At 43.8% G+C, this 24,909-nt stretch overlaps 1 protein-coding gene across 1 annotated transcript in view; it reads left to right on the forward strand.

Moving 5' to 3' along the window:
* Positions 1-57: 57 nt before the first annotated feature.
* The window catches only part of LOC109300956 (transmembrane protease serine 11B-like protein), a gene marked incomplete at its 5' end in the record, with an annotated part of 29,358 nt that continues 4,506 nt past the window's right edge, over positions 58-24,909 (forward strand). The window contains 9 exons of the mRNA XM_019521845.1: positions 58-134; positions 7,946-8,067; positions 8,547-8,662; positions 12,041-12,108; positions 13,529-13,692; positions 18,467-18,505; positions 21,399-21,579; positions 22,035-22,300; positions 23,799-23,941. Coding sequence (XP_019377390.1) covers positions 58-134; positions 7,946-8,067; positions 8,547-8,662; positions 12,041-12,108; positions 13,529-13,692; positions 18,467-18,505; positions 21,399-21,579; positions 22,035-22,300; positions 23,799-23,941 — 1,176 coding nt within the window. The remainder of the gene's footprint in view (positions 135-7,945; positions 8,068-8,546; positions 8,663-12,040; positions 12,109-13,528; positions 13,693-18,466; positions 18,506-21,398; positions 21,580-22,034; positions 22,301-23,798; positions 23,942-24,909) is intronic.

The following is a 24,909-nucleotide window of genomic DNA, read 5'->3' on the forward strand; positions in this document are numbered from 1 at the left end:
GCTCCTCAGCTTCCGTGTGCAGGTGTCTATCTCCTGGAACGCACCTGCAAAGCTTGACCCTTCCTCCACGCTGCTTCTGCTAAACCTGCCTCTGCTGAGGAGCCCGTGAGAAATAAGCCAGCCTGTGATGCCTGGTGAGAGTTAGCACCTACTTGTTGATGTCTATAACAAATGTAAATATGTGTCTGTGGCTGTAGGACTGTTGTGTGACTCTCTCTACTGTTGTTTTGTTCTGGCTGGACAGTGCAGGGCCATCTCACACTGGGAGGACTCTCCCTGCCCCTTACAGCTCTGCTGCACAGGTTGCTTGAGGTAGCTGGCCATCTGGGGTCATAGGCATCTCCCCCGTCTATCTTTGCCTTCTAGGTAGAGGCTGGATCCCCCAGAGTTTGTTTAGGAGGAGGAAACTGTGTGCTCTGAGTGCTTGGCTTGATTAGCCCTGATATGATGGGGTATACATGAACCCTCCCCCCACAAAAACGGTAATTTCTCAATTTCCAGTTCTGCCACTCATCCCTCTCTGGTTTGGGGCAATGCACTAAATCTCTGTCTCATCCCTGTCTCCAATTCAGAGATGCGGGTGCTGTGTCTTCTACCTCCGTCAATCTTATTTGCATAGGCTGGATGCTCTTTGGGGTAGGGACCATCCCTTACATCGGGTTTTGTTTAGATCTAGTATAATCCGCCTCTACATGCAATGTGGGGGGGGCGTAGTTGCTTCTGGGCACTTCTACACAAGATGTAGCATTGCTAGGAACAAACTGTGATGCCAATGCTACTGCGGGGAAGCCATGAGCTGCTGCACAGTTGCTCATTGCTACTGCACAGTAGCAGCTAAAACTAACCATGCAGTGATAAGACTGCGCAGTAATGCAGGTTACTGTACTGTCATTTAATACTTGTTTAAGCAAGTACTAAATGACAGCACGGTAACCACTGTACAGTCAGTTGTTCATGTAAACAGGCCTCTGTGTTGTTACTGCTACTGAAAACAGCACCAGAGCTGCTGGAGGTTGGCCAATGGGGAAAGGGGGGAGGAGGGCTGTGCACATTTTTGCAAAGAGCCAAAACATCAAAGCGTGCAGAAGTCATTTAATTATCCAAGCTGTGTTGAACTTGTTTTCCAATTAATTACTTTATTGGGTAGCCAACTGTACTAGTAGTATTTGTAATAGGCTCGATTTAATACTTTCAGGGTAAGTAAATCCACTGGCAAGAGTTAGGATGAAAGAAATTATTATTTTGCTCATTTAGGCATTGTCCCTTACTACTGTAACCAGGTTCTGCCTGCCTCATTGAGCTCCAGGGAGTGCAACATTTTCCACAAAGCAAGCAGCATGATCTGCCCTCAAAGATCAGATTGTTTTTCCAGGATGTCTAGCAATGAAGGATTACCAGCCAAGAGGTTAATTGTTGGTGCTTTTGAGTAACCTGGTAAATGCTTCTTAAGGCAGGCCCTGTTAGAAATTTGCCAGATGCTGATATTTGAGTGGGTGAGCTTTGTTTATACAGGAAACAAGGTTGTTTTAAATTAGGACAGTAATTGCTGGAGTGATTCCATCACCAATTGCTTGCAGATTGCATGATCCAAAACAGACATTTTCCACTGCATTGTAAAAGTCTGATCGTGGAGAAGCTCGCCATTCATTCTGATAAGCTCTGGCTCTCAAAGTGAATGCAGCCAGGTGCATGTTAGAGGAAGAGCAGACTGGGAATGACTTTTTCTTCCCCCATGAAAAGCCTTTGAAATTTCAAAAATATTTTTGTTCCACACTGGGATCAAATGAGAATTTTCAAAGGGAGAGAGGAAGAAAAGTGTGTAGTCTGGTAGTTAGGGCACATCCCTGGGATGTCAGAGCCACTGGTGCTGCTTCAGGAAGAAGTCTTGAACCTGGGTTTCTGACCTTGCAAGCAGAGGCATAACAAGGCATCCAGGCATCCACAGCATCTGTGACGCATGGGGGCAATGGCAACTTTTGGCTCCTGTGATGCTACCTGCATGATTGTGTAGCTGCAGCAGCACCTGTTTCTTTTTTCTGCCCCTCCCAGTCCCAAGTCAGCACCCAAAGCAACTGTCCCAGTTACCTCACCCTCGTTATGCTACTGCACCCAAGTGAGTGCTCTTAGCACCAGCCAATTAGTGACTCTAGGATGGGTAGGTTTCTCTTGCTCTGTCTCTCACTCTCTCTCTGTCTCTGGTGTTGACCAGCAGGTCTTCCCTGGACTTTGGAAGCCTTTCCTGGAGGGAAAAATAGTTTAGTCCCAACTGGTACGCTGCTGTGCAAAGTTTTGGTTTTGACCCATCAGCATGTTCTGACTAAAACTATTCTGTTGAAAAAATCCCAGCCCAGATCTAGTTACAGTAAAATGGGGTTTGAAATGCAGAGATGATCTGCTGCCAAGAATAACTGCTGGTGTTCCTGGAGAGCTTACCTCTAAAAATGGGGAACTCCTAATCAACATGAGCACCATGTTCAGGAAACAGCTCTGAGCTGCTGTCTGGGCCCTGCCTTAAAAAGAGCTTTGCTCCTAGGAATGTGGGCAGGTAGCATGCCACCCTAGAGAGAGGCAGTCATGTTCTGAACTATCGGGAGGTGTTTAATGGGCTTTCAGAGGTCATGCCAGGCACTCTAAATATGCGTCTGTGGCTGTAGGACTGTTGTGTGACTCTTTCTACCATTGGTTTGTTCTGGCTGGACAGTGCAGGGCCATCTCACTCTGGGAGGACTCTTTCTCCCTTACAGCTCTGCCGCACAGGTCCCTTGAGGTAGCTGGCCATCTGGGGTCATAGGCATCTCCCCAGTCTATCCTTGCCTTCTAGGAAGAGGCTGAACATTATAGCATAGCTCAGCCCTGGTGCAGTAGATGAGGCCCAAAGAGTTTTAAACCATAAGGCTTGAAGTTAGGCTCTTTAGTCCATTTTTCTAATTGAATGGCTTGAATTTCACAAGCACTGAGTCCCCAGGCAGTATTTACATGCTTCATTGTAGGCTGAGGAGCACTATGGAGGCGCTTTTCAATAGTGTCCAGAGGGTTTACTAGCGCAGGCCTTACACCCTGTCAATATACTCCACTGAACTGCAGCCGCATAGTCTGTATCAGAAAGGATAGTTCAGTAGGAGCACAAACCTGTAATTCAGAGGCCTGGGTCTGATTCCCAGCTATACTGTGGGCTTCATCTGTGACCTTGGACAAGTCACTGAAAAAAGCTTTGTCATCCAATGCAAATTAGGCTGTACAAGCTGGCCTCTGATCTTACTTTGGCAGCTAGGCAAACAACAAACCTGTGTTACTGCAATGTCACTAATGTTGTACTAGAAGAAGACTGTGTACATCTGTGTGTGCAGTAGTCACATCTCCAACAGCAGAGAAGTTTACATCTGCCCCTCTGTAATCCAGATCCCCCCACACAAAACAGGCAAACAAAACCCCTTGCTACTGTGGAGCATGGTGAGCTTTGCAATTAAATGCATTCGAAATTGTAAGGCATGCAGAAACTGTAGTGATGTGGTTCCTGGATCGCTGAAAGACAGAGATTTTAATGTGCAAATTAATTCATATTCTAATAATCTTATTTTTGTTTTTGCTTCAACCTTCAACTGAACAATATAGCCCAAGGCCCTTAGCATATTAGTGAAGCTTCTAGTTTCTTTTTAAATGGAAAAACAAAAAGTGTTATAGGCAGTGATGCACCACACCATCTGCATCCCCCTTTTCAAAATCGTAGCTCTGACCATGAATTGTTGCTGATATAAAGTGATGTGGCTCATGCTCCTATGTGGAGTAGGGAGGGAACAGAGAGTAGGTACTTTTCCATTTCACACCTGGCATATGAGCCCAAAGAGACCATGTATAACTCACATAAAATAGAACAGTCCCTAAAGTGCTTCAGTCTCTACAGCAAGGTGGACACTAACAAAAGTCTCATCAGAATCAATGGAGAAGCATAACTTTCACCCTTCTCATCCTGCACCTCTCAAGTACCTCTCATTGCAGGAGAGACTCTGGACCTTTAACTTAAGAGAGAAACCATCTTTCAACGAGGAAGGTGGCAGAATAATCTTAAGAGCAACAACATTAGTAGAAGCATTAAACCTCTGCCCTATTTATCCATTCAAGAATCTTGACTCTGTTTTTTAATTTGTGTCAGGTGCCTCTGTGTTCCTCCACTTGCATAAACTCCCTGTCTTATGGGTGGAGATTTTACATGTAGCCTTACTCGTTCCTGACACCCCCTCCTGGGAGGCCACCTAAGAGTTGGCTGGGAGGCTTGGCTTCATACCTTTTCTGACATGTGGATGTTGTTCTATCCAGAGGAAGTCGACTTCACTTCATTTTCCCCATTCCAGGGTTTACTTTCCAAAACAGCTCCTGTAGTACAATGTGTTCTGCTAAATAATACCTGTAATGCTCTAAGATCAGGCCACAATGCTGCTAAGGCAATGTAGGACTAAGGGCCTTTCCCAAGCTAAGAGACAGTGGAGTAACAAGCAGAGTTGGTGCCTGGGGCAAACCCAGAGGGGAGGGCAGGGTAGGGGCAGCAGTCTTACCCATGCCAGGAATTCCTAAATAGTCCCTGACTGAGGTGCTGCTGCTGCTGCGTGCTCTGCTTGTTACTCTTAAAGTGGCAAGTAAAAGCTTCTGGGGCACAGACTCTGCAGGGGTGGGGGACAATTCTGCCACCCCCCCTAACTTGGTGCCTGGGGCAGGTGACCCTTTCTCTCACCTCTAGTTATGCTACTGCTAAGGGAGGTAGGTCTGAAGAGCAAATGCTAGGTTATTCTCTGATTTAACATTCAGAGCGTATCCTGAGTAAGAGGGAATTCTTGGGGAATAAAGGAGCCCCATAAATTAGAGTAATACTTCTGTTTGAGGAAGAAGCGACCAAGGAGCTCTCCAGCTACGTTTCTGAGGCAAGCAAAGGGAGCCAGATTTAGAGCTTTTAGTAACAGATGAGCAAGTCAAGGAATCACAAGTTAGGTTTCTGAAGCATGACGAAGCACTGGGAGGGAATGAAGGAGGAGGAAGGCAAGCACAGTGATTAGGGTGCCAGGAAGGAACTAGGAAGGTTCAAGTTTGGTTCTCTCCCCTGACACAAACTTTGGTAACATCCATACTTCATTTGTAGGATGAGGTAGTGGCACTTCCTTTCCTCCCAGGGATGTTGTGAAAGCAAATACGTTCAAGTCTGTGAGGAATTGATGTGCTGTAGTACCATGGGGGCTGGGCTTGTGAGTGCCGTGCTGAGATGCACAGATAACTAATTCATCTGAATGAGAGGTCTTCTGCTTTTCCCCTAAGAAAAGGGGATGTGATGGGAGATTCTCTGGTCCCTGGTGGCCGCTCCAGGAGCTATTACCTTCATAAACACTGAGTGAATTTTCAGGACTCTTGGACCCAGCACACAAGCAAACTGGTGCGCCTTCCTGGCGTCCCACTGAAGTCAGTGGTGTTTTGTGTGAATATAGAAGCTCACCTGCCCGCAGGACTCAGACCAGTATATCCAGTGTTTTGATCAGAGGCATAACCAGCATTTTTTGTGTTCTGGGTAGTAGGCACAATCAATCATCTTCCCCCTCTAAGTTGGCACCTGGGGTTGGTGCCCTCCTTGCCCAACCCTATTTACTGGATCTGATATGAGAATCCTTCCTTTACTTTTCCATTTTAACCAAAAGTATCCTCATTTTAAAGCCTGAGAGGGATTTTGAATACTTTGTGTAGGTCCAGCTACTTTGCCAATCTACTTGCATGCTTGAATTCTCTTTTGTTACCTGATCAACTGGCTTTGACATGACAAGGCAATTCATGATAAGTGATGAGCCAAGGCTCCATTCAGTGGGCTATTTGTCTCTGGGAGGCCTTGGAACAAGGGGAAAAAAGCTTTTGACCATGTGGAGTGGGGATGTCTCTTTTTGAAAGAATCTGTGGCTTTCATAGTTTCAGAGTTTCATAGTTTCTAGGGTCGGAAGGGACCTGAGCAGATCATCTAGTCCGACCCCCTGCCATGGCAGGAAGAGCACTGGGGTCAAATGACCCCAATAAGGTGGTCATCCAGCCTCCTCTTAAAAACCCCCAGGGTGGGAGCCTGCACCACCTCACATGGAAGCTGGTTCCAGACCCTAGCTGCCCTGACCGTGAAGTAGCGCCTCCTGATGTCCAACTTAAACCTTCCCTCCGCCAGCTTGTGACCATTGTTCCTGGTCACTCCTTGCGGTGCTCGGGGGAACAGGGACTCCCCCAGCACCTGCTGATCCCCCCCCTAACCAGTTTATAGTTTAGGGTATTATTTTTAATACATAAGTAAAGTTTCTGTTCATCTGCAAACCTGCAGTAATCTCTGACAAGGTATACTCTGAGTAATTCCATTCAGAGAGGAGGCAGAAGGCTTTGCCTACTGCTATAGAACCTCCTTCTGCATGGCAGGCTATTTCTATCTCCCAGAAATGCATTAGGTAGGGAGGGGATTTCACAGGTAATATTGCACTTAACCATCTTTTTGTTCTGCATTTATACATCACATAGCACAACAGGGTCCTGAGCCTAGTGGCTACCACAAGACAAGTGCTAAATAATGATAGAACCAAATGCTAAATAATGATCAATTTGCTCTTGCTTTTAATCAGTTCCAAAGGCTGTTATCCTGTGACTAGCTTCCTCTTTTGGATGATTTTTTTTCCTCTGGGGTTGGGATTAATTTTGAAATGTCTGAAGCCATTTTTTTTCAGGTACTTTAAACCTCCCTACAAGGGAACCTTTGATAAGCTGATGAACTGGATTATCCTGTGCCTTCATGAGAGGATGCCAAACAAGGCCTCTGCTCTCTGTGGGTGCAACATAACTTCCTCAATTAAAATCATTAAAGGTGATTTTTCAAGGGAGCTGCAACTCCATTCTTGGAGCTGCTTGCTTCTCTGTCTGCAGTTGGTTGTGTTTGTTCACTGATGAGGCATGGCCCCATATGCTACCCACAGTGATCTGTATCACTAAGGGTACTGGGAAAGCTGCAATCTTGCCTGGGCCCAATTTTGCAGATATACAAGGGGTCCTTGTACCTGTCCAGATATACCTGCCTTTTATATTAGGAGGACCCCAATTTGGTATCTTAACTAGAGTGAAATGGGAAAAGTGGGCAAGGTTTTCTACACACCATCCCTGCAACCCCTCATGTGTTTCTAAGCCCTAAGGTGTAAAAGGCAGTTATTTTGCTATTTTTGGGACCTCCTGTGACCTCCAGTGATGAGATCAGCAAGCCCATGTTATAGGTGTGAATCCTCTGATCTAACTGAACTTAACTAAAAGCTTCCAGCTGTGCCGCATGACCTTCCTATGTCTTCTCAATACTTGCTTGAGTTTGGGCCATGTAGTCATGTCCATGGCAATCAGTTGGACATTATTCTGGAAAAGACCAAAGACCAGAGTGAACATGGCACATGCTGAAATGCCATTCAAAGGTGCACTTAATTAAAAAACATAGTTAGAAAAGTGACTAATATGCATGAGTGGTCTGAAGACTCTGTTGCAGAAACCAGCCTTTCCTGTCTGCCCTTTGGGTTCAGCATTATCATCTAGAACACTTCTGTGAGTAGAGATGCAGACTCCTGGAACTGTCTCTAGCTCTGGGAGTGGAAATGCTCTGTGTACCCTTTTGGCCTTGGACACACAGTATCACTGATGCCTCTTCCGAGAGGAAAGTGGAAAAGACTGGGCCTGATTGCTGGCTGATGTAATTCCATGGGAGTAAATGGGCTAAATCAATGACTAGGTGAATCATCACAGTTCAACTAGGGTCAAATAATCAGATTCTTGATGTAAATCTATGTAACTCTGTTAGGTTCAGATCTATGGCCAGTATAAATCTGCGTGACAGCAGGCATGCAAACCATTTGACTCAATACTCGTTGTCTTATGTATTAAAAAATCTTTTTTTTTTTCCACCCCTTCCAAGGCTGACCCACTCGGACACACAAATGAAGCGTCTGGAGCCATGGAAGATAGCCCTTATTGTTCTCTCAGTATTAGCATTTCTGGCACTTATCATTGGTCTGCTTGTGTTTTTTCTGAGCAACGGTAGGTGCAACAGTCTTGTGACCCCAAACAAAAGTGCTATAAGTGTTGCTGGGGATTCACTGCTGCATTCTTTGTGTTATGTTCCAAAGATGAAATTCAGCCCAGTGTGGAGAACACCCATTAGGACACACTTTGGACCCCTTTTCTGTCCCATATTAATTAAGAATTTAATTAAAAATTCCCTAAGAACATTTTAAGGCATGCTAGCTTGTCTGAAGTATAAATTCAAAGTCCCAGTCTGTTCTGTTTCTGTGTCATTTGGCTATCTGTGCTGAGGTCCAGGCAGAGTGGACAATGATCAGTTGCCTAAATGATACAGAGGACTGCTTACTCCCATCCACTGAATATCTGTGCATACACATTAGTATTTTATGTATTTATGACTTGGAGTTGGGTTTTCTATGGGACCTGAACCAGGGACCTTTTGATTCCAAAAGGTAATTAGGCATTGATCTTTCCTTTTCTCTCCTCTTCTCTAGAAGAGAAACACTATTACGCTGCAAACTTTAAAATCACTAATCGCCAGTACCACCCCGACTTTGAAAAACAAACCTCAGACGAATTTAGACATCTCAGCGCAGAGATCGAGAGATTGGTAAATCAAAACTTCTCTTCTTCACCATAGAGTGTTCTGAGAGTGTGACTGGAAGTAAGACTGAGGTGCAGTTATGCCCCATGCCTGAATGCTCAGTACCCAGAGGGAAAAGTGATTCTCTGAGCAAAGAACTGAACTGACTCTCAGAAAATTCATGTTTTGAATCCTGCTTCTGCTGTTTGCTTAGTGTATAACCTTGCACAGAACAAACCCTTTGTCCCTTACTTTCCTAATGGATGAAATGAGGATGAGGATGATAATTCCCTCCCTTGTCAGGGATGCCACAAGAGTTAATTAAAGTCTGTAACATCCTTGGGTAGAAAAAATGATATTCTGTCTCTGAAAGGAGGATATCTACTTATGTGGCGCTCAACACGAGTATATCTGAATGCCTCAGTTTTTGCAATGTTTTTATCCTCACAAAACCTCTGTAAAGTAGGTTGGTGGTCATATTGTTCCCCCATGTACAAATGGCACAAAAGAGGCCCAGATTCTCAGAAATATTGAGGCATCATCAACCTTCCATTGAAATCAATATCAATTTGACTATTAGGGGAGGGTGTTAATCAAGCCTGGGTTTTCTACAGCCCAGGTGAGTGCTGCAACCACTGACCAACAGTTGTGTTCTCTCCTTAGCAAAGGAGAAATAGCTCAGTGGTAGACCACATGCATTGCATGGATGAATCTCTGCTTTAGTGTCTGGTATCTTCAGGATTTTTAAAAGACACCAGTACGTGTTCTAGAGTTTGGGGATAACTCAGAATTGTGCAGCCTTGAATGTGTGTGGACCAATGTGCTAATTTTCAAACCCCAAGTGGCTGTATAGACCACCAAATTAAACTAGAGAGCAGGATGAGTACTTCCATAAGCCACTGTCTAATGCACAGAAAGAAGAATAGTGTTATGAAAGTCTTCAGTTGGGTGACATTCATGCAGCCTGTAATCTATCATCACTAGAGTTTCTAAAACAGAGACAGGTTTCTAATAACCAGGGTGTTGTATCTAGCACAAGGGGCTTCCTTTAGACACCGCTTTGATTAAAAAAAAAGATGAATTAATCATGGAGCTGGAAGCTGATGTTTGCCTAGAAGCCAGTGTTTATGATCTGATTAGATTTAACCTGAACAAACCAAAAACTCTCTCAGGAAATAGAATTACTTGGTGCTTCAAAAGGGCCAAATGTCCAAAACTAAGGAAAATCATGAATGAAACTGACTGGGAGGAGATATTTTGACAGAAAGTCAATGGAAAGTGGGAGTTCATTTCTAAAAAGAGTCTATTAGATGGCCCAAAACCTGTCATTCCAAAATGAAAAAAGAGGTCAGTATAAACTAAAAGCTCAGCCTGATTCAGGTGTGAGGTGAAGCCAGAAACTGGAAAATATATAGCAGTATATAACAAATGGTAAAGGGGAAACAAGCTGGCAAGCAATATATTATAATATTACGATAATGAAAAAAAACAAGATAAGGGAAGCTAAAGAGACAGAATGCTATAAAATTAAATGAAATAAAATGGTACCTAATGCTTCCAGATACATTTTTCTAAGGCTTCTGCTTGTTTTACACTGGTTTAATTTTAAACTGCATTTTAAACTGCATTTTGAATGCTCTAAGTGTTCTGTCTGTCATGGCTTAAGTATATCAGTAACAAAATGGTAGGCACACATTCCTAGATGGATATCAAAAACTGCATCGATGTAATACACTTGATTTTTGGGGTTGTTGTTTATTTAATTTTTTTTTGGTGGGGGGGTTGAGTTGTTAACTTATTACCACAAGATATTTTGTTTTGAAAAACGCAGAATATTCTGTTGAAAAGAAGAGAATACTAAAGCACATATTAAATAGATTAAAAACTGGTTAACTGATTGTCTCAAAAAGTGCTATCAACAGGGAATCAGCACTGAATGAAAATGTTTTCTAGTCGGGTTCAACAGAGGTGCCATTAAATGTTTCCATTATATATTGCAGTGATATAATATAGCAATGATCTGATTACAAGTTATCCCACATTTTCAGGTTGAATTTCAGGAAAAACAACTTTTTCTCTGAATACGAGTTGATATCTAATAGATAAAGCCCTCAAAGTGCTGTTTCCCTTACAGAATCCCACAGCAGAGTCAAGTAACCAAGGAAGGGGCCCAGTGAGCTAAATGCACAGAAAATACTGAGAGAAAAACTTAAAACCCCCACTCCCATGCATCTGTACCCCCACCCCCAGACTTGTTATTTTTATTTTCATGCATAAAAAAACTGCAAGGACAATTTCAGGATTTTTGGGGAACTGTGATAAGTCAGTCCCACATTTGACTAAAATGCAATTTTTACTGTTCTTCTGGAGAGGAAAAAAGGTTGACTTTTATAGTCATAATAATAGAGGTGATTTTAACTCCACACACTGCCTTGGTGAGATCACTACTGGAATATGAGGGTGTGGACCCAGGCACATTCAGAGCCCATTCAAAGGTTGCTGTGTCCTAATTCTTACTTGTTGACAATCTGGGGACTAGACTGAGGTAGAGAAACTGCTTCAGCTCTAACACTGCTTCATGCAGTGGTAAAGGTGGAGAAGTTTTGTGACTTTGTATTGTTTCCAACTTGCCTACAGTTAACAATAAGGAGACCATAAGAGCTGCTGCTCTTTGGAAATGTTGCCCTTTTGACCTGGCTCCAAATGGACATGTGCTCATACCCTGAGGGAGTGGTTTGGTGCTCTGATTTTAAAGATAATGTTGAACAATTGGAGCAGGTTGAACAAAGTATGGCAGAGTCACCAGCATGATTCAAGAACTGGAGAACATTTTCCTGAGCAAGAGACTTAGACCCCAGTCTGTTCTTCTTACCAGAAAGAAGATTGAGAGGAGACTTGATTAAAGAGTACTGGGTCCCTCGTAGGGAGGAAATGCTGAGTACGAAAGGGCTCATTAATCAAATGGAGAAATGTCAAGCAAGAACCAATTGTTGGAAAGTGAAGTCTGACAATTCAAATGAGAAATAAGGTTCACGTTTTTAAAAAGTGAAGGTGATTATCCAATGGAAAGAAAAAGAAAAACAGACAAAAACAAAGAGCTCCCAAGGGAAATGGTAGATCACTTGGCTTATCAAGTCAAGTTGGGCTGCTTTTCTGGGCGTTATGCTTTAGTCAATATGCTTTACAATGTAAAGGTACCAGAGATGCATAAAATGTCAGCCTAGATGATCTAATGATTCCTTTGGCCTTAAAACACAGTGAATCCAGAATGGATGTTCAGAAATGGATGGAGTACAGGAGTTCAGTTGCCTTTCATTCTGGTTACTCCTAAAACCCAGCATCTCATAATGAAAATGTGATATTACTATGCATAAGTTTGTATAACATGTTCTATCCCTTTAACAGATTACCAGGACATTTGAAGCCTCCTTTTTAAAGGACAGGTACATCAGATCCTATGTGGTCGGTCTAAGGTATGTAAGATGAAAGGCAGAGATGGGCTGAAACATCCACCTCCTCCTACCCCTCAAACAACACAGGATGCGTAGCTAAATTTTCACTCTGGGATGATGCTGAGCATAGCAAGATGATGAGGTCTTGTTTCTGTGTTGCTCTGCCTCTGTGTTGCTGTGGTTACAGAAGAATTGATTTCTTCTAAGGTGGAGTTGAGAATAGCAACTTTGCCTTATGTTTCTGAATGCTGACCTGTTCCCTGTGCTACAACAGCATTGAAGGGTAGTTTTACCCTGTACTGAGCTCTGAGAGGAAGGGTGCTCTCTTGAAGTGAAGGCACTGGTTTAGGACCTTGGGAGATCTAAGCACTCTGCTCCACCAGAGGCTCCCGGTATTGCTATTTACCCTCCCTGTACCTGTTACATAAAAAGGGGGCATAGCATATTCTTTCCCCAGTGTATATTGTAAGGATAAATGTATTAGATGGTGTTGTGCTTGGATACTGTGGTGCTGGGGGGACAGAAAGAAAGGTCATGTGAATGAATAGATGCCTACACTGAAGCTGTTGGACAATGAGATCTTTTGGCAATCTGGGTGAAACTGTTTTTTTATCATCTCTAGATCCTATGATTCTAACGAAGCCAAGACTTTAATAAGGTTAGCTAAAAAAGGGAAAACTGGGCTGGTGGAAGAATGTCAAAAACATTTTCATTTTGAAGTGTTTGAGGTGGAGGCTGGACATTTCAAGTTGCAGCAAGGGAAATTTAGATTGGATATTGGGAAAAACTTTCTCACTAGGAGGGTGGTGAAGCACTGGAAAAGGTTACCTAGAGAGGTGGTGAAATCTCCATCCTTGGAGGTTTTTATGGTCTGGCTTTGACAGAGTCCTGGCTGGACTGATCTAGTTGGAGATAGTCCTGCCTTGAGTCGGGGGGTGGATGGTGGGGGTGGACTAGATGGCCTCCTGAGGTCCTTCCAACCCTAACTTTCTATGATTTGATGATTTCAAAGGGCTCACAGTGGGGCTCAGAATGAAGTATTTTAATTGATGGCCAGGGTTCCTTAATGAGGAACTTCTGGCTTTGCTAAAAAGTTTGGTCATGGATCTCTTGTTGCAGCCATTGTTGGTTACCCACTGATGATGACTTGCATGGAGTTGCACCTAACGGTGCACCACATGGAGTTGCCCCCATACTTTGCTACTGTCTTTGCTAATGGAAGGATTCTCCTGATCTCCCACGAACAGTTTTGCTAGTAGGAGCTAGTGCAAATGAAGCCTCCTGTTACCTGCTGAAATGTTTTCATCTTTTCTTTCACCATTATGTGTCAGGCTGTCAGCTCTTGGGTATGGACTTGAGGAAATAATGAAAACTAAGTAGGCACCAAAGGCAAAAAGGTAAACCTGTCAATTACTTTTTTTTCTTTCTTGTCATTTTGCAGCCCAGACTCTACAGGAGTGGTGGCACAGGTTGTGTTGATGTTTGAGTTCGTCTCAGCTGATAGCCAGACAGGAAAACAGGAGCGAGTCAACAAGGTTCTGCTTAAGCAGATGAAGACATACACTGGGTCCTTGGAAATTGATCCGTCTAGTTTCAAACTCACAAGCAAGTATCTGAGGCTTAATTTTCACCATGATTGTTCCAAAACTCTTCCTCTCTTGGGGAAGCATGTTTCCTTTGGTTGTGCAAAATATGAGTTCTTCCTTCCTTCCTTCCTTCCTTCCTCTCAGAATAACAACATGAGTAGTTGTGATCTCTTCCTTGGCTGAAAGCCTGGACACTGTAACTAGAAGTGGGGCCGACTCATGCAGATCAGATCAATGCTGATTTACACCAGCTGGAGTGCCATTCAAGTCAATGGACCAGATTCCCAACTGGTATACCAGTGTGCACTCATTTACACTGGCAAAGGATGTCTCAGTGTCCCTAAATTTCAAAGCATTCTGCCACTTGCTTTTAATCCTTCAAGAACATTAATGCAGGAATATCTGGAAAAGGGTCACACTTAGGTCACCTTAAGAGCTGCACTGACCAGCAGGGTAACTGAGGGCTGGGGAACACGACACCAGCAGGGGATGAGTGCAATCAGAGGCTATGTATTTGTCCACAGCTGAAACATTTCCTTTCTGAAACACTTCAAATGCTATCTGTCCCCACCCTTAGATTGTAATGTTCTCCTGCAATGTCTGATTGCTTACCACCACTGTTCTCCAATAGGGCACAAAACCCTTCTGGCCCATCAGCAAGGTACAGTCACTGTGTTGTCTCCAAGCACAATCATCTGTAAAAGAGGACTTATCTGATACATCAGGGCTGGTTAACCTGTAGCATGCATGTAGGTGGCATATGGCTGACTGACGGCTCTACTGCATTATTGACTTTGCCCTCTGCAGCCACAGAAAGATGAGATGGTTTGTAGAAGCTTCAGGAATTGCTGTGACAATGCAGGGGCATTATGTCAGACTTCATGCTAGCTGACTTCTGGGCTTTTCCCACTCAGTGGTTTTCTGCAAACAGGTTCTCCTTCCTTCTCTTGGCTCTGCTAATCAAGTTTGACATTTGTAGGAGCAAAGTAGGACATCATTTACAAGGATTTCCCTGTGGCCCTTCTTAGAAAAAAAGCTTGTTTTGCAGACTGGAGAAGCTGGGAACTCCACTGGGAGAGCAGATGGCAGGGTCCCCCACCCAGTGCATCTACACTCTGATCTTGCACAAGATCTTTTGAGCTTGTTGGTCATGCTCCCCTATGGAGCCTTTTAACTAATTGCTTACAAGGGCAATTATGTTCCTTCTGTAATGATTAGGTGAGGCACCAGCATGGCTGTTTTTAAAATAACTAATTGCATTGACATGTCAGAACTTAATAGTCCAGTTATAGTCAATGATTACTTTTTAAAACTGCAACTCCTGAGACATAATTTGACTAGTTTTATGGCTGAAAAATGCTGCAGACAACTTTCAATTCTTGGCAGTCCTGTTCTACATGTGCGTAATGATAAGGTAATTATCCTGGCTATATTGAGCAGTTTAAAGGAATATCAGAATTATTGCACTGTATCACATGGAGCATGCATCTAGTGTGGCACGTCTCCAGCAATATCGGCTGCCCCAAAGGGGTGCAGCACTTTATGGAACAATCTCCTTTATGGGAGGCTCCTTCCTAACCCCAAGGCTCTAGCAGTTTGTTAAACCCTGATTGAGAAGTGCTTATATCCCCTGTACCTCTTTCTCTCTTTAATTTACCCATGGATGGTCTCATTGTCCATATACTGGGTTAACTCTCTCCTCTATCCTTCTAAACTTCTAGTCTTGGTGATGCCATGCTGATGTCACCAGTTAATTATACATTATGTGAAAAAATCGTTTGGTTAATGTTAGACTTGCTGCCTGTTATGCAGTCATTTATCCCTCTTCTCCAGCATATGCAAGGGAGTAAATAGCAGTGCTTTTCCATTACTTTGTCATGATTCTAATGTAAAATGTCTACAAGGAATAAATGGGTAGCTGTTGATATAGGTTTGTAAAGATGTACTTTTGGCAGAGTTGCCAGCCTCATTTGATCTGAATAGATCCATTTAGGGTTTTATGCCAAACTCATCAACCAAGTTTGTGCACCAGTTCTGAGCAGTAGCTGCCTTTGGGGAATTGCTTTTGATTAGGCACATGCTCAATCCACGATCAATCTTGAAGCCCAGTCAAAATAAGTGATTACTTGCATGTCTTTATTGTTTCTGTATCTGACTGAGCTCCCAAATGGCCTGCTGCTAACTGTTTAGCCTTACAATGGTGTAAGGCATTACCACTGCTGTGTTTTCATACCAGTAGCAGAGAGACCTAGTTGACTGTGTTGATCTGAAGGCAGGGTAGATTTGTATCTTAAAGACTTATCTATCTATCTATCCTGCTTTAATACCACAAGCCCAGCAACACCCTGTGACAAACTGTCAGGGTGACACCTGTCCCCTAATTTTCCCCCACTGTTCTGCTGCATATCTTCAAGGTACAGACTAGCTTTTGGCCCTGGGCTAACTTCACCCCTGGAAAATCTCAGTATCCCTAGTTCCTGACCAGACCTTGCAGCTCAATAGAGGAAACCCTGTGAGCTTACTGGGCATTTAGCCCCAGTTTGTGAAATATTAAGGACCTGCTATCTCTGTGGGAAAGAAATGCTTGTAGTTGTCAGCTGCCTTGAAATCACTCAAAACAGAACAGATTTATCACATTAGACAGAAGAACATGTGAGAAAAGAAGAAAAAGAACCTGTTAAGTTTGAAAGAAAAATACAAAGAAATAATGTCTGAAATCACTGACCTTTTCACCTGGAGCAGTATTTTCAGTAGTTCTTTTTGCTACTGCGTGCAGATACACATGCTATTAATGCTATAAAGGCTTACTGTGCACTAAAATACTGTACAGTAAGCCTTCCCTGGGAGCACATCTACACATGCTCCCTATTGGGAGAAAATCAGTTCCCAACAGGAGCTGCCCAGTATAGGGCTGTTTCTACCCTGCTCTGGCCCCCTGAAGCAGCCAACAGGAGCTCTGGGATCCCCCAGGCTGCTAGTCCAGGGGGTGGCAGAGAGCAAGGGGGCTTGTCCTGATGTGTACAGGACTAGAAGAACTCATCTGGCTGCACCAGCAGCTGTCTCCTTGCCCCCTGCACATTGGGAGGGGTCCTGATGTGCATGAAGCAGGGAGATAGCTGCCGCTGCAGAACTTTCCCAGCCCCATGCACAGGGGCTTCCCTGCACAGCAGGGTGCTGGATGGGAGCTGTCCCACTTCTGGGGCAGCTCCCAGTCAGCCCCAAGATGGGTGGGGAAATACCTGAGCAGCTGGGGGCATGGCCAGGAGCTGTCCTGCCTCTGGGAGACAGCTCCTAGCCAGCCCCCAGCTGCTCAGGGAAACCTCTGTCCAGCCAGGGACTGGCATGGAGCTGCCCCAGAAGCTCCCAGGTGAGGGCAGAGAGCTACCTTGTTTCAGCATTACTCGGCTTCTGCAGGGAGCCAGGGGCTAAGCAGTGCCAGGACCTAGGGAGTTCCCCATCACCTCTGGCCCCCTGGTGTTGGGGTTGACTGGGAGTGAATTTGCTCTCAGTCAGCATCTACAAGCACAGTATCTACTGCACAGTTAGTTTTCTACCTGTATTTACAGGTAGTAGATAACTACTCAGTAGACTGATGTACTGCATAGTAAATGGTGTGCACATGTAGCTGGTGACACTTTGCTGCGTTGGGCATTAGTCTAGAGCACAGTAAAGTGTCTAGTGTAGATACTCCTACTGAAACATATTTTCTTGATATTCACTGATGATTCTCCCAGCTTGTCTACCTTGTGTCTCTTCTCTCCCCTCAGACTTGGGGAGTCTTCTCTGACTTGATCTAATGAACATACAACATTCCTCTTAGAGATTCCTACATAAATCCCCCAGTTCTGAATTTGGCCTTATCTCTCCTAGTCTAGTCAAGAAGGACAGAAATATTTACATCCTTTGCATATGATTTTCTTTCTTTCCTTGCAAATAATAAGAGTTTGTCAAAGATTGGGCCAGACAGAGGTGGCCCAATTAATTACAAGGCAGAGTGAAGTCACTCTGGTAGTCTGAGAGTTGCTTCCCAAAGTTATATTAATCAACATCAGGTGTGGGAGCAAAGACAGGGCATTGCCCTGGTGAACTAGAGTGAAGAATAGCCCTTGAAAAAGCTGCTAGAGGGCACCATAATGGCTTATTGGGGATGGAACCCATTATACCTTCTTGTTCATTGTTACAGTCAAAGAAGACAGCAATATATATATATATCTCCTCACATATGGTTTCTTATTCCATAAAATAAGATTCTAATAATATTTTCTCTGCTATTCTTTTAGTCTATTAAACGAGGTAAGAAATATCATTAGTTTCTGCAAGAACTCTCCTTCCCTGCCAATGGTGTTGTCCTTTGTAATGCAGTCAGCTATCATTTGAGTTTAAAAACTCATAAAGCCTCTCAGCAAGGCTTCTTAACTGCAAGCAGGGTACAGACACTGGCTATTGACTAATCAAGCAGGTTACACTTACCAATTAACCGACTAATGGCTTCCTAATCGTGCAGGCTTTAAAACATATATTTAACAATAAGTCACGAATATATAAGCAATACAAATGAATGTATCTTGTTATTAGCTCTGTTAGAGACCAAATATGAAGATAGTTAGACCAATTTGGGGAAATATCTGTGTATGTGTAAGCAATGCCTCCCCGCCCCCCGGAATTAATCACTGCATATCTGTGAACTCTGTGATGCATCCAACCAGAGTTTATTTATGCATGACAGGACTGAAAGGAAATCCACTGTGGCCAGAAGCAGGTGCTAACCATGTTTCATTTTGTTTTTATTTCAGGAGTCAAAAGGGAAAGTGGTGAAAACCTTCTCAACAACTGTAAGTACAAGTGATTTCTTAATGATGCTGGGGGATGTGGCATTGTGGGGTTCCACAGTTATTGAGTCTTGATGATTTCTTGATGTGCTCAGGGTGCTAAGATAAAGATGATTTTCAAAGTGACTATGCTGTGGATGATGCACAAGTCAGAAAATTATCCAGTTTACTTTCTCAGAGCTGTGCTGGTTTTGCATTGCTAACAGGATTCTACACTGGGATTGTGGGGTGAGGCTGGCCATGTAGCCATTGTCCACATTGGAGCTCACCTCAGCTTTAGTGAATGACCAATACTCTTTACAAAAAGGTAGAGTCAAGCTTTCAAGGGTGCTCACCGTGGATCTTACATCCCAACTTTAAAAGATAATTGTGTGATTAGGTCTCTGCTAGATTGATATATTAGCTGTTTTCTCTTTCTTAGTAGAATGCGGATAATTGTATATACTGCTTTTATCCTACACTTTGCCTGCGTCTCTGATACGAGCTGAAAACTGCAGGGCAGAAATTGTCTTCCCCTTTGTGTTTGCATAGCTGGGCCCCAGTCTGAGGTTGGACTTCTAGGCATTGCATAATACCAATTGCAATAAAAACATACCTCAAAAGTCCTTTGAAGCTGATACTATTAGTGCCCCCAAGCCCTATTATTTGAAGATGCAGTCATACTACAGAGTTTAATAATGGTATCCAAGCACATTCACGGCTTTAATACTCATGGGAAGGAAGATCATGAACTCTTTTGGTGACAGATGTAACCTGCATCATTTGTATCCAGTGACTCAAGAACTTAAGAATTCAATTGCCTGATTTCTTGTATAAGAAATGTACCTCTGTATTCACTTGCAATTTATGGTATTTTTGCCTAAATGGAAGCTAAAGCTCACTGAATCAGTGCACAGCAGCCTCAATGAGCTTTTTATAAAGCCAACACCCTACACACTTGATTATATGTATACCAAAATTGCTCAGGATCATGTCACCTGCCTAAGTTGCCTGCCTTCCTGCCTAAGCTGCTAGGTCATATCACTACTGAACATGCTACACTGAAGCTGAAATGGCCAGTGACTCCCCTACCCATCTGGCTGAGATGAGAGGTGGTGCCTGGTTACTTCGCTCCTTGCTTATATATTTCTCTGCTGGGTTGTAAAGGGTTTCCTCATTCCCCATTCAATTTGTTTTGTTTTGTACGTAGGGTGTTGGCTTGATAAAAAGCTCATTGAGGCTTCTGTGCACTGATTCAGTGAGTTTTAGCTTCCATTTAGGCAAAAATACCATGCTTTGGTGAGGAGGGAGAGGGAGAAGAAGGGCTTTTGTTATGTCTATACAAATACATAGAGGCACATGCCACCTGCTGGTATGTCTTGAATGCCAAAATTGGAATTGCTTGCATAGTCTTTCTCAAAAGCAGTCAGAACCCATCTCCCTGACTACCTGGACCTTGGATGATCCAACTTCATCCCCACAGTGGAATGCAGCTGTTCCTTGCTGCTTCAGATGCCTGTGTTGGCCCATGACAGTACTCCCTTGGGTAGATGAAACTGGCTACAGCAGCTGTATATTCACCTTCTTTTCTACGTGCACCTAATTTGTCTTATTTCCTAGTGGGGTTTGGCAACAGTTACCAGCTATGTTGGTCAGCCAGCAAAGGGAGGGTCTATCTCCCATCATCCTCAGATTTTCATTTTTACACTGATTTTGACAGACAACAGCATCACTAAATCACTGAAATCTTTCAGCTCTTAGCTATGGCATCCGGGATGCCTTGGTTCCCATCTGACTCTGTCTGATATGTTGGGGAGCATTGCTGCATTGACAAATGTTATACTCTGACTTTTGAGAGGTGTTCCAAGTGTGACTGGACAGTGTCCATCCTGGACAGACCTGGCTGCCTCAGATCTGCAGGCAATTACAAGATTTGCTCCATGGATCTTATCACAAACCATCAGCATCTAGTGAGAGAAAACAAGTCTGGATTCCCTGAGCTCCTCTTCTGAACGTCCCGTTAAGAATGACAGAAGACATTGGCTTTGAGTCAGTCTTGGTTCTGTGTCCCAGGCAGATGCTGATGGCTTCTTTTTCACCAGAGCTCTGTTGCTAGCAGCTCTCCACAGTTCCCATAGACCTCAGTGGGTGCTCCAAAATCCTGCCTTTTCATTTAGTTGCTTAAAATGGGAGCTGAACTCCACTGAAAACCCAGCCATGAAGGTCTGTGCTTGCACAGTTCATGCTGGCCTTGGTTCTGCTTCCTCAGGCCAGAGCTCCTAAGGTGCTGGTGTCCCTGGAAGGTGCTAACATGCTGAAGTCTTCTTTGCCTCCAGCATGTACTCTGGTCCTCTCTGTGGCCTCACGTCCAGCAGCCTCCTTAGCACCTGACAGGCACCCACTTGCAGAAGCAACTGATGAAGCTTCTGCTGAACTCAGGCTCATTGCTTCTCACAGTGACAGACATATTCCCCTGGCAACAGCAGGGAATAGGCCCAGTTGTCATTGTTCAATCCAGGTCCCCCAGTTTCCTGGAGGGTTTTCTACCAACAGTGGAATGACAGTGCAGCATCTAAACATTGTTAATGACACTTCCACTCTTGGTGCCAGCAATCTCCAAGGGAAAAGTCAGGCTTTGAATCCTAGGACACAGCTGATGCCAGGGCCCTTTTTAGCTACAGAGTGGTGTGCATGTGAGCATATAAGGTCTCATCCTGTGTGACTGTGGTTGAATGCCAAGTGTTGTGGTATTTTTCCTAAACTTTTGTTGATCCTAAATTTATCCTAAAATTGTTCTTTTATAAGAATATAACAAAATGCCAGCACCTATTTCTGTGTACCATGTTGGGGGCCTTCAAAAAAGAAATGCTTGTTTTTTTCCGACTCGGAGAAGTTAGGCCAACTCTTTCTTTGGCAGGCTGCGGGACACGAACGCAGATGGTGTCATCTGTGGGAGTAGCGAGAATAACAGGGGGCCGGCTTGCCCAGGCTGGGGAGTGGCCATGGCAGGCCAGCATTCAGCTGAATGGCGTGCATCGCTGTGGTGCATCAATCATCAGCAACACATGGCTTGTAACAGCAGCACACTGCTTCAGAGGGTAAGTCTCCAGCTCTGAGAGATATGGCCACAAGGAACCATGCACAGCCTCACTCCTTAGATCCTGTGATATTTGGAACCACAGCTGGACTGCTAAATATTCCAGAGTCCTGACCTTCTGATCTGGTTGCTTTGGACTTGGGGGTGGGGGCCCCAAAATGGGTGGTCAAAGGCAAAGGCTATATTTTATTTTTCTGTCCCTCCAGAATTCGGGCTGCTGGGTACCAGTTCAGCACTCAGTGCTGGCCAGAAAGTCCCAGGTCTGTTCTGACCTTACAGCAGCTGGTAACTTCTCCGTAGGTGGGTCCTGGATCACTGCAGTGCTCTAGCCATCCTCTCTGCTCTGGGCATTTTCCTGATGCACTTGATCATGGCATTTAGGCACCTGTCTGGAAGCTGAGCCCTTTTGAAAATATGGCTCTGCATATTGCCAGGTTAACCTCAAATCTCTCTTAGAGTGAAGGACCCTCGTTTGTGGACTGCCAGCTTTGGGACTGTGAGAAGACCTCCTAAAGAGAGAAGATCCATCCATAGCATTATTGTTCATGAACGATATGCTGATTATCTTTATAACCACGAGTATGACATTGCTGTCATGAAGCTCGCCACTCCTCTGAGCTTCACAAGTGAAATGCACAGTGTCTGCCTCCCAGAATCATTGCAGGTGTTTCCGGAGAACACCAGCTGTTTTGTCACAGGATGGGGAGCTTTGCGGGATGATGGTGAGTGTCTGTCTTCCTGCCTTCCAAAGAAAACTCCCATTGTCTGTTTAACATTTTTAGTTCATTTTCAGTCACTCATCAGAATGAAACCATTATTTATTTCATTTGCCTGGTGGCTCATTAGCCACTAAGGCAACCCACCAGGAGCAATGGTAAATTGATCATCTCTTGCAATTTTTTTTCAGTCAGGGTGGGATGTCTTTCTGAATGGGATGTTTCAGCTCAACCACTAACTCTTGTATCTATGGTAGTTACTTATTTGGTAGGACAGAATTATTCCTTTCTATGCAGGAACCATCAGGGAGAAATCTATGGCCTGGTCAACACAGGGGGGCAGACACTTAGGTGATCATAATTGTCCTGTCTGGCCTTAAATTCTATCAGAAGACAGGTTAGATTTGCACCTTCTAGACTGACCAAAGCAGAAATGCATAGCATAAGCTTTTATAATCATCAGGCTTACTTCTTCAGGTGCTGCCTGGTGATATCTTCAAAAACCCGCTGCTTAAGAAAGCGTATGCTATACATCTCTGTTTTAGTTCATTTAGAAGGTGCAAATTTACTCTGCTTTCTGCCTGACTTCAGATTGACCTACCTCCTTCCTAAATTCTGTCTCCTTCTGTTGACGTGACAGCAAAGCTTAATATTTGAACATAATACACCAGTTGGCTCATCCCATGACATGACATTTTATCTGGCTTTTCAGCGTGGTTCATAACAGGATAGACCTGCAGACTGTTTGTACAGGAACAAGAAAGGACTCTGGCTCATTGCTCCTTCTGCCGTTACAATGACTGAGCGGATTTCATTCATTCCCTCAGCTGTTGACCTCTATTCTTTGCTTTTTCTTTTGCATTCATATTTGGTATAAGCTCTTGAGAACCTAGTGTCTGTAAACTGTATGTTGACTTACCATAGATGTTTTCATCCTTTCATTTCTGTCTGGTTGCAATTCAGCTAATTCAGGCCCCAATTTAGCACAGAAGCACATGCTTAATTTGAAGTCATGTTGATGTCAATGGGACTTAGGCACATGTTTAAACCTAAGAGTGTGTCTATGAATTTGGCTGTACTGGAGGCCAAACCTGCATTTCAGTGCTAGTCTCTTGCTGTGTACTTAGATTGTCCAAGCTCATGTTCTGATTGACTCCTTGGCCCTTCCTGAGGATGTTACTAATATTCATTAACTTCCTACAGTTAATGAAGTTAACTGAGACCTCCGCATTTAACAGGCACAAGAAATCCCTTTGCTCTCCTAATGTTAAATAAGTGAAGCTAAAAAAAGTAATGGGGAGGGTTTATCTATGGCATCTTGTTGGAGGAGGGAGATGGAGAAACAAAAAGAAAAAGTTATGATCTTCCCATAGCATCAATCCGGCCACCCCACCTAGATGCCTATATGGCCAGTAAGTTTTTTTGAGAGCCTGGCTACTCGTTTCTCACTTCCCTTAGCTAATAGATTCCAATTGTAAGTTCTAAAGCCACTTTTTCATGGCAGGTCAAAGCGTTAATCAACTACGGCAAGCAGAAGTGAAAATCATTGGCACTAATACCTGCAACGGCAAGGAAGTATACAATGGAGCCATAACACCTGGGATGGTGTGTGCAGGATACTTGGAGGGGAAAATAGATGCATGTCAGGTAAGTCTTATCACAGCATTGAGAACTAGTCTGAGTGAGAGCTGATGAGTGTATCTGAAATAATGGCATTCCCTGTTTCCAGTCTTCTCCAAACATATACATTTTAATAGGATCCCGCTATCAAATTTAGATCCAGCTCATAGTACTGATTCACAGAACCCTGAATGCTAGGGACAGGAGGTGGGCTGAAGGGGGAGGCTTTTAAGAGTTAATTTTAGAGTAAGTAATAGTTACTTACTTAATTCTCCAAAGGGAATAATCAGAATAAGCTCCTAGTTGTGGAGATCAGGGATGATGTTAAGATATAAGTAAGAGACCACATCAGAGGCCGTGTGCCACAGTAAAGAAATGGGACATATTTCAGACAGTTGCAAACAAAACGATACACAGCGAATTCTTGGCAGTGTAAACTAGCATAGCTCTTTTGATTTCTCTTGTCTTATACTGATTTTCACCAGCTGAGGATCTGGCTCTCTGCAGGATGTATGTAATATGAGAAAAAGAGTTGGTATATGTGAAGGTGTGATGTGAAAGTTTCCTAGGCATGAGTCTGAGATGGACATGCATAGATATAATCTACTGAAGATACTTAAAGACTTTCCCATCTGCCACAGCAAAAAGGCCTATGACTTAGTGGAGCCTTCATTGTTCTTCATGCCTGAGCAACATTGTTGATCACTTTCCTGTGTGCTTTCTCCTTGGGATGCATTATATGATGGGGTAGAAGCACCCGTGCTGGATCAGCTCCAGCTGTTAGCTCTGTATGTATGCAGGGTGAAAGGATATTAGTGCTGCCCTAACTTTGCAGCAACCATCTCTCTGATTTAATTGGAGCAGTTAAGCTAATGCTTCAGTGCTTTGGCACATCACATTATTAGTATTATGGTATTGGTATCATGGAAGTATCCAGGGCCCCAGACAAGAGATGACCCTGTTGGGCCGTGCACCCCCCCCCCACACGCAACCCC

The sequence above is a fragment of the Gavialis gangeticus genome, unplaced genomic scaffold (genome assembly GCF_001723915.1).
Source record: "Gavialis gangeticus isolate Ggan-Ray unplaced genomic scaffold, GavGan_comp1, whole genome shotgun sequence".
NCBI classification, from domain to species: Eukaryota; Metazoa; Chordata; order Crocodylia; family Gavialidae; genus Gavialis; species Gavialis gangeticus.